This window comes from Herpailurus yagouaroundi, unplaced genomic scaffold (assembly GCF_014898765.1).
Source record: "Herpailurus yagouaroundi ecotype Mexico unplaced genomic scaffold, PumYag 100, whole genome shotgun sequence".
NCBI classification, from domain to species: domain Eukaryota; kingdom Metazoa; phylum Chordata; class Mammalia; order Carnivora; family Felidae; genus Herpailurus; species Herpailurus yagouaroundi.
The window spans coordinates 79,593,327-79,606,461 of NW_024412391.1; the positions used below are offsets into that span (position 1 = coordinate 79,593,327).

Here is a 13,135-nt window from a genome sequence, read left to right on the forward strand (position 1 = left end):
TCTGGCGGTTTTCTGGGTTATTTAGGCAGGTGGAGGTGGAATCTAAGTGATCAGCAGGACGCGCGGTGAGCCCAGCGTCCTCCTACGCCGCCATCTTCCTAGAGTCATCATCAGTTTCATTTATCTAACTAAACATCAATCCAAATATTCAATAAACATCTGATAAATGTCTGCTGTGAGTTAGGTCACACACCATTCTTTAGAGCAGAGCACAAGATGGACCCATTTGTTGCCACCAGTTGTCTCCCTGACCATAGATAATAAAGGAGCATAGAAAAGGGTACTTTTCTTTACACAATAAAACTATTTTGTCTCTAAAAAGTCTCCCCAAATTGTGTTTAAGCATAGTTTTAAAAATATTGTGGTACTTGAGGGGGGTTTGTTTTTGTTTTTTAATGTTTATTTTATTAAAAACAATTTTTTAATGTTTATTTTTGAGAGACAGCATGAGTGGGAGAGGGCAGAGAGAGAGAGAGGGAGACTCAGAATCGGAAGCAGGCTCCAGGCTCTAAGCTGTCAGCACAGAGCCCGACGCGGGGCTTGAACCCACACGCCATGAGATAATGACCTGAGCCAAAATCGGACGCTCAGCTTACTGAGCCACCTAGGCGCCCCTATGTTTATTTTATTTTTGAGATAGAGAGAGAGAGACAGACACAGAGACAGAGTGTGAGATGGGGAGGGGCAGAGAGAGAGTGAGACACAGAAGCTGGAGCAGGCTCTGTTCTGACAGGAGAGAGCCCGGCGTGGGGCTTGAACTCACAAACCGTGAGATCATGACCTGAGCCAAGGTCAGACGCCTAACTGACTGAGCCACCACCCAGGTACCCCTAAAAAATTGTTTTACGGCATAAACTTAAATTTTATATTATAACTGAGTAAATAGTAAATATAGAAGCAGACGTATTAAATTTGTTCAACTGATTCAAACAGAATTTTTTGTTAAATGAATGTAGATTGGTTTTCTTGTTCTTCTTCTTCTGAAAATAGTATAAAGAATATGTTGCACTCAGGCTCTGAAAGAAAACTTTTAATTAATTTGAAAAATATTTTAACAATGGCAGCTGGTTGGAATAAGAATCCTTGTTATTAGGAGCGCCTGGGTGGCTCAGTCGGTTGAGCGACCAACTTCAGCTCAGATCATGATCTCACAGCTCATGAGTTCAAGCCCCGCATTGGGCTATGTGCTGACAGCACAGAGCCTGGAGCCTGCTTCAGATTCTGTATCTATCTCCCTCTCTCTCTGCCCCTAACCCACATGCATTCTTTCTCTGCCTCTCTCAAAAGTAAACACTTAAAAAAAAAATAATAATCCTTGTTATTCAACAAATATTTATTAAGTGCCGGGGTATGATTTAACCTTACAAGTGATCAGAGAAATACAAATTAAAAATATAAAATATCATATTTGATGTCAAATTGGCTAAAGTTTTTTTTAGATAATATTCTTATGAAGATATCAAACATTATTTTACATTTGGCAATTCATACATTGGCAACCTTTGTAGAGCATAGATGGCCTTAAAAATAACTATATGCTCTGACCATTTCACTTCTAAAAATTCATACCAAAACGTTGCATAGACTTATGGAAATATATGGCTATGAGAATTTTCCTCACAGGTTACTGATGATAGCAAAAAATGGTAGGTTATAGGGGTGCCTGGGTGGCTGGTTGAGCGTCTGACTTCGGCTCGGGTCATGATCTTGTGGTCCCTGAGTTCGAGCCCTGCATCGGGCTCTGTGCTGACAGCTCGGAGCCTGAAGACTGTTTCAGATTCTGTGTCTCTCTCTTTCTCTGACCCTCCCCCATTCATGCTCTGTCTCTCTCTGTCTCAAAAATAAATAAACATTAAAAAAACTTTTTAAAAATGGTAGGTTATAAATATAACAATATAGTATAATATAATATATAGTTAAATAAAATAAGATATTTATGGAATATTAAATAAAAGATATGTGTACTATCTAATCCACTTTAGTTTAAAAGAAGTATAGATGTGCATAGAAAAAGACCAGAAAGCCTTACCCTTATTATTTCTGGGTGGCGAATTTTCAGATAATTTAAATTTTTGCTCATTTCTCATATTTTTGTGTTTACCATATAAAAAGAAAAAAAAGCAAAGGTTTTTAAAAAGTGAAAAAATAAAATTCAAAGTGACAAATATATTGTTAGAAGTTTGCAATGTACGGTGTAAGAGCTCACTGGAACGGCTTTATCCTGATTTAGGGCCAAGTGAGCAGAGATTTTTTGAGAAGAAACTGAACAGAGGCGTCCCCTCAGTCACATTAAAGATGAGGACACACAAGTGTATATGCAAGTGCTGGTATTTGTTAGGAAATCAGTCGCATTACTTACTGCACCTATAGTGTTTATCCAATCCCAAAAGCATTCAGAGTATTTCTAAAACATGTGTAATCGATTTTCACTTTTCTTTGCAGTTCTCCATTATCCATTTATGTATTTTTTCCAACAACTATGGTTAAAATACTTCCACAGTATTGTATAAATCCATCTTTCCTTTTTGGGGGGCAGCCACGACTGCATTAAAGTTTAGCCCTTAACAGACTTCACTTACATTAACCCAGAGCTCCTTAAGGACAGGGATGCTGTTTTATTCATCATGCGTGTGCAGCATGCAGCAGGCACAGATAACACCAGCGAAAAGCAGGTAGGTGTGAGCTTCTATTCTCACTCAAGTCTTTTGTTTTATTAGGACCTTTTTTCTTTGGCAGATATACTAACACATGACTTCATAGTGCAAAATTCTTGTAAAAAGAAAATAGATTTTAGTTTCCAAGCAGAGAACCTGGGAAATCTGTGAATCATCGATTTTCCTGCTTTGAAACCATTTTTGTGCCGCCCAGTCAATACAAGTAGGCCTGGGAGAGTGAAACTGTCCTCACACCCAGAGCTGGGGAGGCAGACAGAACCTCCCCACAGAATTTAACACATCCCTCGGAAGCAGTAACATCAAGCTTTCCTCATTCTTTCTGAAGCTAGAGCAGCAGCTCTATCTGCTCATAGGAGATCTGTGCTTACTAATGAGCCCATTTCTTACTCTCAGTGAACCTGAAGGGGCTCGGTTTCAAATGGCACAATTTCCAGTGACTGAAACAGTGTCTGACACCTGGAGTTAAATCTCCGTTGAATTATAAAATAAACAAATGGAAGTGAAAGACAGATGAACAAAAGAAATTAACGTTGCTTTGCATAGCACTGTGAAATACTAACTTCACTGTGGATTGAGATGTACAAATTAAGGGCCAGTCGGGGAAAAAAAATCTATTCTTTATACATTCAGACCAAACTTAAATACCCACCGAGGACAGGCAGGCCATGCAGTTAATTGGTAGGTGTGCATGTGTGGACGTTACCGAGTGGAGGAGAAGCCAGCACACGCCATTTCAAGGGGACGAGGCTGACTCAGTTCCAGCCCTTTGCTGCCATATGGCGATGTAGGCCCAATTTCGTTAGTTTTTCCAGTTTTTTAAGAGAAGCTTGGAGTCTAGATTTCTTTATGAAAACTCCAGAATTTAAAATGCTGGCTCAAAATTTAAAAGTAGATAAACTGTATCTGTGAGTTCTGCATGTATATCTGGCTAGAGTAGAGGCACATTGATTGGAAACCTCTCGTTTTGACTTTACTGTGTCTGAGAATATTTATCCTTAGGGACATGTGCATGTGTGTTTATGTGTTTGTGTATGAACTGTATGTTGTCGCCATTACCTTGTGGAAACTGAGAAGAAGGAGGTAAGTCACACTGTGGGGAGGGTTTTTAAGGACTTGGTTAGCTGGTGGAAAATAGTGGAGGATGTATCTTTAGAGGGGAGAGCAATCAATAGGATGCGTACACCCATATCGAAAGTAGACACCTACCCTCCCAGAGAGACTGGAAGATACACGTGCTACTACCCTTAATGATTATGTATCAAAGGATGGCTCCCAGGTCCTTGAGGGAGGCGTTCCTGGGTTGTAACACTGGCAAGAAGCTTTTAAAGAAGTTTCTATCTATCTCAAGGAGAGCAAAGAAAGAATGACCAGTTTCAAGTGTTCTAAAAGAAATGCTCTAAGAAAAGGGAGGTCAGGGACCTAGAGTCAGGAAGAAGCCGGTCTGAAGTCGAGGGAAGCTGGAGAGAATGGTAAGTCCGTCTCTTGTTGATGTTTAGCAAGCTACACACCAGTAGGTCAGAAATAAATGTAAATTCTAGATGTTTCAACTCTAGCTCAGAGCCCTCCCCTCCTTGCCCCCACATCCTCCCTACTGTAGTGTACCAGGGTACCATGGGATGCCAGTGATGGTGACTAAGTTCTATCCATTTAAGCACTTAGAGGAGAAGCCCATTGTATGCCTAAATGCCCTCCAGGGGACTCTGCCTGCCTATGTAGGTACCAACAGGTGCTTACAACTGCCCCAGTACCCTGTGCTTTCACCAGCTGGGCAACTTTGGGAACCTAGCCTCTGCATTCCTAAATGGGCACAATAAATACCAACTACACAGCATTTGTAGTGAATCTGGTCTATGTGAGGCACTCAATATGGTGCCCGGCATATAGTAACAACTCAATAAACAGTAACTATCAAGGTTTCAGCCAGTTCTCATCTGTGCAATTGTATTATTTCTGTAGAAGGAGGAACATACATTAACAAAATACCTAGAGAGGTGAAAGAAAAGAAGTTAAAAGAATAATGACTTAAATCTGCCAAAATCAAGAAGAAACTACCAGTGAGGCAGTAACTGTTTGCAAAGTGCCATGACCTACCCTCCTCAACTCCACCGATTTTCTACCCAATTTTCCTTTACCTTGTTCCCTCAAACTAAAGTATTTCCCTATGTACATCTCAAATCTCCGTGTTATTTAGCCCAAGGATACAATGCAATTTTAGAAATTACAACCTTTGTTGTATTTCCTTTCTTACATTTAGAACTCGCAGAATTTGACCCAATACCCATTTATTTTTTGAAAGCCCATGTGGGAGCTAATTGACTTTCCAGGAAGTTCTTTGCCAATCCTCCCCGAAAAAAGGTTTCTCCTGTGTTTGTATCTGGTAGCAATTCTAGAGTTTTCAACACTTGGAACTCTGGTATTATAATTTTGCTTGAAGTATCTACACAGAAATGGTCTGTTTCATCATCCCCTGAGCTCGGCCTGTGTGTGGATGTGACATTCCAGTGGAAGGAAGCCAAGAGCCTATAGTAGCGATCCTGGGGAAAATTTAAGCAGCTGTGGCTGTGTAATTCAAAACCTCTGAAAAGTGTGCTGCAGTCCGTGCACAGCATTAGTATAACATGAGGGCTGGATGTAGCCCGTCCTCCGGAGGACTTCCTTGCCCGCTGCAGGAAAGAGAAGATTGAAAGACAAACCTGGGTGCAGCCGGAAAGGTCCAAATAGATGAGCTTGTGGCATCCATCCCCTAAATTCAGGTACCGTAATCCTTTGTCTGTGAACTTTTTGCAGTAAGCCAAGCTGAGATTCTGTAAGTTGTGGAAGTGCCTGAAAAGACAGGACGAGAAAAGAGAGGAAGGAAGGGGATTAAACTTGAGTCGTTTTCCACATCTTTCTTAAGCCACTATGACAAAGAGAAGTAAAACTCTAAATTAATCTTTTCTCCTTGCAGATATTCAACAGTTGGACTTCATTGTTAATTCTCTTCCTGTTATGTAAAGGAGATTGTAGTAGTATGTCAGATAATGCATAATTACATTTTAGATGAAAATAAAGATTTGCCTCGATTTTTAAGAAAGCTAGTTGGGATAAAGCTTTGGGGGTGGGGGAGATTTGTGCATTCATATTGTTTGGACGTTAGTTTGTGTTCAAAACCAAAGTTACAGAGTTTGCATTATTGTTGCATTTAGGTTTTATCTTTGGAGCACCAAAACAATGTGCAAAATGTCTAGAAGGACAAACCCTTTGTAAACATTTAAATGGCGATTAACTGTTACATGACAGTGAGGACTGGGGGCAGAAAGGAGGCAAAGTTAAACATAACAGGCTCTTAAAATGGACATGATTAGCAAACGATTTGAAATAGACATTTGAATATGCATGATTTCATAAGTAACAGTTTCATATTTATAGTTAAAGAAAGACTAATTGATAGAGCTTAAAAATGGGTTAAAAAGGACAGTCTGTAAATGAGTTGGGCAACACATGAGGGGAATAAACACTACATCAGAGGCTATCTGTCTCACTGGAGTTCAAACAGATTAAATGTGGCATTACCACCATGACCAAAATGATCGCTTCCAGAAAAAAAAAAAAAAAAAAGAGGGTAATTAAGATGAGACTGTACTACCCGGCAAGGGCTTATAGTATGAGGACCTTCTGTGGACATTTTCCAAGCCTTCCTAAGCCTGGCATTTTTTAAAAGTGCAAGAACTCCCACTGTTGCCGAGTCTTGTAATGGAATTAACAACATGCTCTTGGTTTGTGATCCGCACCAGTTTAACACCAAGTTGGAAAACAAGAACAAAAAAGTGGAAGAAGATGCCTCTCTGTCCCTCAAAAGCCCACAAATGACAAGTGAAATTTACCTTCACATAAAATTGGGAAATAAGATATGTGAGCATTGACAGTTAATCAGATTGATTACTAAAGTTTGAAAAACTCATCTATATGATATAAGGATTCCCATTGCATAGTGATTTATTTGATGCAGAACACACATTCCCCTCTGGCAATGGCTGTGTCCATGAGATTCAACAGAACAAAGAGGGACGCCATCTGGATTCCCCAGTGGCTGTGGGCAGGGCCATGGAGCAGAAAGCAGTACTAACATCCCAAGGACACGTCCCCTCTCCTGGGGCCCTTGAGTTAACGAAGATGTATGCCAAAGTTTTGAAAATGCTTGATCTTCCTCTCCCTGGAAGGGTACCCTTGTGATTCAAGAACAGCTTTCTTGGGGTGTGTGGAGGGTGCAGGGAGGATTGTCATTTCTAACAACACGTAAGCTCTCTAATTTGGAGGAGGGAGCCTGTGGCACACAGCACAACACAATGGAAAACACACACAGTTTTGGAATCGGACCAAACTGGTTTCAAATTTCAGCTCTAACACTTATTGCAACTTCCCTAACCTCTCAGAGATTGTTTCTGCATCTGTTAAGTGGGGATATATAATATGATGTCTTTTCTTTCTAAACCCTGACCAATTGTGTCCAGCTTTTCTGAACCTCAGTTTTCTCATCTGTAACATGGATGTAATTCTATCTGCTATTTCCTCTTAGAAGTATGACAATTCTATGAGAACATAGATGTAAGAGTATATATTAAGGATGACTTTTGATGATTAAAATCAGGAGGTAGAAGCTTTAAAGTATATGGGGTGCCTGGGTGGCTCAGTCGATTAAGTGTCTGACTCTTGATCTCAGTTCATGGTTCATGAGTTCGAGCCCTGTGTCGGGCTCTGTGCTGACAGTGTGGAGTCTGCTTGCAATTCTGTCTCCTCTCTCTGCCCCTACTTGTGCTCTCTCTCTCTCTCTCTCAAAATAAATAAATAAACTTAAAAAATAAAATAAATTTCAAAAATAAAATAAAAATATGTATTATTGTTATTACTAATTCAAATGATAACATATTAATTGTTCTTATGAAGTTTGTTGGGTCTTCTTTCATGTAATGGAATGGGTACTCATCTGACAAGGTGGTGCACACAACTAATTCCAAGGGTTTGGGGGAATTTCCTATGACATCTACACCCTCAGTTTGGTCAAGGTTTAAAGCCCTATTTAATCCGTTTGAACTCCAGTGAGATTGATAGCCTTTGTCGTAGTTTTTATTCCCTTCATGTGTTGCACATTTTCAGACTGTTCTTAACCCATTTTTAACCCCTATGTCAATTAATCTGTCTTTAATTATAATAATGTAACTGTTACTGACAAAATCATGCATATTCAAATATATTCAAATCTAGTCCAAAGCTGTTGTTTGATTTTTTTAACTCCTCGTGATCAGTTAACAAATACTGTAAGTAGGAATTGACTGAGGAGTTCTTAACTTTTTTGTGTGTAACAGATACCTCTGGGTCTATGGACCCTTTATCAGCATAATGTTTTTAATACGTAGAATAAAATACTTAAAATTACAAAAGCAGCTCATTATATTGAAAGATATTATTATCAAAAATTTTTAAGGATCAAATGAGTAGAATAATAATATATGTGCTTATTTTTAACATGTTTGTATTATATATATATATATATTTGTTATGTAACATATGATATCATATGTTAATATTAAATAACAAATCTAGTGGCAGGGCTAATAACTACCCATGGTTTTGAGGGGGCGAGGAATGTCAGTGATACTTTGAGATAACTATAACAACTATAGTAAGAAAATATTTCAGATTTTTATGGGTAAAAGAGTCCCAGGAACTGCTAGTGCTATTCTGATTTTTCACTTACATTTCATTTAGAGCTTAGCAAAAACGGGGATGATTTTTCCCCCATCAAAACTTATGGAACCTCTGAATTCCATCCTTGTTCCTTGGGGGATCCACTGACCCCATGTTAAGAACCTCAGATTTGGCGAAAGAAGTTGTTCATTGGACTAAATGACTCCCAGACTGAAAGTCTCTAGGTGGCTGTCCTCAAAGTGGAACCTCATGGGAACCATCAGTTTGAAAACCTAGCATAGGAGGAATCTTGAGTGGCCCTGTGGCCTTTCCAGGGATTTACAGTGCTGCAGACTCAGAGCTTCTGGGAATGGGAAAACAATCAGTTGACAGTGAAATCACTTGGCAAATTTTATGCAATACTGCAACTTTTTATTCTGAATTTTGGCAAAGAAATACATCCCTTACGTGAGTAAGATCTGGCTCATCATGTTCTCAACCCAGAGACAACTTGGTATTTCTAATTCCACTTTGAAGCTGTGTTTGCAGCCTGTGTTTATCTTTTCCTAATTATTTGATAACTAACTGTTTCTAATGGGGGGAGAGGTTCTCTTTGTGATTTATTTTTCTACTGCTACTATAATCTTTAAGAAATAACAATTCTTGGGGTGCGTGGGTGGCTCAGTCAGCTAAGTGGCCGACTCTTGATTTCAGCTCAGGTCATGATCTCACGGTTTGTGGGTTTGAGCCCCACATCTGGTTCTGTGCTCACAGTGTGGAGTCTGCTTCGGATCCCCTGTCTCCTCTCTCTCTCAAAAATAAATAAAACATTTAAAATATTTGTAAAAATTTTTAAAAATCACAATTCTTACAGAAACTACAGAGATCACATTTTTTCTGTTGGCTTTTTTCCATTAAAGAATCGAGGTCTTCTGTATTAGATCACCAATACCTGAGGGCATTACTGTTGGAAGAAATGTAGAATTCTGTATTTAAACAATGATTTCTCTGAAAAAATCACCAAGACAAGGTCTAGTTTGTAAAAGAGAAGATTTGCAGGTAGTCTCTTTTGATTTAGTGCTGGGCTCTTTAGTTTCACAGAGGCAGTTTTGCATAATAGGATCCCTGCAGAAATCCAAATGCAGTGTTTTGACCTTATTCATAGACTAGACCTTGAAGATGTACAGTCAAGGAAACAGCTTACTCTTTCTGCCCCACTCAGATGGGTAAGACCATATAACCTGAGAGCACCTATGTGTAAAGAAATTTCCAAGCCATTTGAAGGGACTATGTGAAAAATAATTAAACACCATGCCACTACAGCACATGACACTCCATTAAAGAGCAAAGATCATAATAGCTTTACTCACTACTATATGCCCAGAATGTCCCGCACACAGTAGTTGATCAATGCATGGTTAAAAAAAAAAAAAAGTGAATGAATGTTGCTGTTAGGATTCAGGGAAAGGAGAGATCATTGTGGAATTGTGGTAGATGGTATGACTCGAGGTATAAAGGCTATGGCTTAGCAGAGAGGAGGAGAAAGGAATTCCATCTATAGAGAAAGAGAAGCTTGCAGCAATCCAGACGACCAGAGTTAAGGGCTTCCCTTGGAAAACCAGGGCAGATAGGTTTCATCACATAATGTTAAGGACCTATACAGGAGAAGTTCGATCAATGTTAAAGGACAGTAAGGGAAGAGTCTAGACCTTCAGCATGTCAAAGACATGATAAGACTATCATTTCAGGATGATGCCTCTTACAGCGTAAGAAAAAAACAGATTGAAGGGAAGAGAGACCAAGGGTGAACCGTAGGGATGCTAGGCCAGATGAGGCGCTGAGAGTGCCACCTAGGTGGTGGCAATAGGAGTAAATGGAAAGGGTTCGATTCAGGAAAACTTAGAAGCAAAAATGTCCTGGAATGGGCATGAGCTATGAGCAGCCCTCATTTTCAACTTCAGAAAATGGAGCAGGTCCCCAAAGAAGTGAGGGAAAATATTCAAATAAAAAGCTGGCAAATCAATGTTGTCAAGAAGGGCAAACAAATTATATTTTTCTTCTGGCAAATGATTTCTTTGGAAAGAAATACTAAAGGCAACTGGGGAGAGAATGACAACAGCACACAACATTTCTCTGGTTATTTATAGTTTAAAGAACACTTTTGCTTCCCAAACATATTTGAAACAATGGAAAAACAGAACAAAAATAGGGAATCATAATGAAATATATTTTTATCATAGATAAGAAAGTCAGTGTACATTTTTTTATATGACAAAAATCATCAATATCAAGTCTATTTTTCGTGATTGTTCTCCCAGTCACAAGAACTACAGTTAAAATCAAAACAAAATTCTCATTTTGGGTCCTACCTATTTTTTTTATCTGTTGCCCACTAAAGGTATAGCTTCATTTTCAAAATAGGTGTTCCTAAGAAACTATGCACGGTTGTAGTATTATCTTAATTTTCCTAAGAGAAAAAATTATCTCCAAGTATGATATCCCAAATCATCTACTTCATAAATTCTGTTTTTCACATAGGGATTTAATGGATTTTGTAATATATTCTCTCTCTTTCTGTACACACACACACACACAAAGCATACATATTCTCTCTCTCTCTCTCTCTCTCTCTCTCTCTCTCTCTATATATATATATATATATACACACACACACAAGCATATATGTTATCTCTCTCTGTATATATATATACATATATATATACACACACACACACACACTCATACATGTACATATATACATATGCATATACATCTCCCTATGGAATTCCTAAAGAAAAGTATTGAGTGATATTCTATATTGCAGGACTAGAGCACCTTTTAGAATTCCTGAAAGGGTCAGGACCCTCCACAGTAGCATCACTGGAGCTGGCTTGCACCAGCCCATGAGAGCCAACTATTAGCATTTCTTTCCAACTCCACATTCAGTGACATCATGTTGGTAGCTTAAAATTGATCATGGTGGTAAGTATTTACACCACGGAAATCAGTAAATCTTACAAATCAGAACATCCCCTTAACCCCTACCCAAACTAGTTAGTTATTAAACATTTATTGGAACCCAGCTATCCTTGGAACACACTTTGAGAACTACTGATATGGAGAATGCAGTATGTTGAGGAAATGTATACAGAGATAAAAATGATGAGAGAGAAGATGACAGCTTTGAAGGACAGGAATAAAAATTCTATCTGAGAATAAAACAGGATTCTTAAGACAAAACCTGAACAAATGGAATAGAAGCATTAAAAAGGAAAATGCCTTTCTTGCCTGAGAAAAGATCTAAGTTTTAATATTCAGAAGGTTTACTATGTTCCAGGAAAAGTTAATTGAAAGAATACAATTAAGCTCGGATAATGTTTTTAATTTCTCAGTAAAAAGGAAATTCTTGCAAGCATATTGGCAGAAAAATGGGTTTCCAACAAAGGAACAACAACAAAAAAAAATCAAGCTAGCTTTACACTTCTCTTTAACCTGAAATACCAAAGATTATGTGGCAATATTTGTAGGTTTTTAAGAATAAAGTAAGGGACAGGGGCGCCTGGGTGGCGCAGTCGGTTAAGCGTCCGACTTCAGCCAGGTCACGATCTCGCGGTCCGTGGGTTCGAGCCCCGCGTCGGGGTCTGGGCTGATGGCTCAAAGCCTGGAGCCTGTTTCGATTCTGTGTCTCCCTCTCTCTCTGCCCCTCCCCCGTTCATGCTCTGTCTCTCTCTGTCCCAAAAATAAATAAAAAACGTTGAAAAAAAATTTAAAAAAAGAATAAAGTAAGGGACATAATTCAAGAGCTATACACCAAGAGAGGTTGTTGTTTACCCTTCAAGACAAAAGAAAGTCATTTTCAGAAAGCAATGGCTAAAAATCTAACACTTGTTTATCTTTCTCAATAAAGAGGTTTTAAAACTATATGTCCAGTCATCATGAGATGAATCAAAGTCAGAAATAAAGATTAAGGAAATTGTGGAACAAATGGACCATCAATGAATGACAAACTTAGAGTTAGGACTCCATAATCATAAATATCACAATATTGAGCACAAACATGAAAAATCAATATTGAAAGTAAGTTAGATGATTACCAAAAATCACAAATAATATGTGTTTATGGACAAGGGGGTGGAAGTAGAGAAGCATCAAGTTCAAGGGAGAATGAAAGAGTATTAGATCTCTAACCAACGTCATTGTTCCGTCACAACTTTGATAACTGAAGAAATGCATATTAAAAGCATGTTTTTTTAAAAAAAAATACACATCGCCACTAGTTAGAATACAGAACAGAATGTGCACATACCTCTGAAATACATTAAGATTATAAAAGTAAACAATATAGTTTATATAGCAAAAGGCAGAAACAATGAATACAGTATAGTAACATAAAAAATCAAAAACAAAGCAAGATCATAAAAATAAAACCATACACTCAATTTTGAAAGGAAATATTACTTGTAAACTATCCTCTTAAAAAGGCAGAATGAAAAATTTTAAAATAGAAGTTAGCTATGTGCTTCATATAAAAGGCAAACCTAAAATACACCAACATAAAGATTAAAAATACAGGGATACATAAAGTTATTCAAAAAAACCATAAGCAAAAGAAAATAAAGATGACTATATTAATAGCAGATAAAAAAGAATCTGAGGCAAAGAAACATCAACCAGAATAAAGAATGTAATTTTATGTGAATAAATGCTATAATCTATATTGAAACCTGCTACTTATTAATCTTTATATGTAAAATAAAAATATCAAAATAAAGAAGCTTGATTCTAAAAGACAACCA

At 38.1% G+C, this 13,135-nt stretch overlaps 2 protein-coding genes across 3 annotated transcripts in view; one reads left to right on the forward strand and one right to left on the reverse strand.

Annotated features, from left to right (window-relative positions):
* Positions 1–13,135, reverse strand: part of FBXL13 (F-box and leucine rich repeat protein 13) — a 214,648-nt gene that overhangs the window by 82,209 nt on the left and 119,304 nt on the right. The window contains exon 12 of the mRNA XM_040472848.1: positions 5,369–5,498. Within this exon, the coding sequence (XP_040328782.1) occupies positions 5,369–5,498 (130 nt within the window). The remainder of the gene's footprint in view (positions 1–5,368; positions 5,499–13,135) is intronic.
* Positions 2,718–13,135, forward strand: part of LRRC17 (leucine rich repeat containing 17) — a 112,401-nt gene continuing 101,983 nt past the window's right edge. Inside the window, exon 1 of one of the 2 annotated variants that reach the window (XR_005789460.1) lies at positions 2,718–5,428. The gene's annotated coding sequence lies outside the window, so the exon portion shown is untranslated. The remainder of the gene's footprint in view (positions 5,429–13,135) is intronic. The other variant, XM_040472849.1, reaches the window with a different exon arrangement.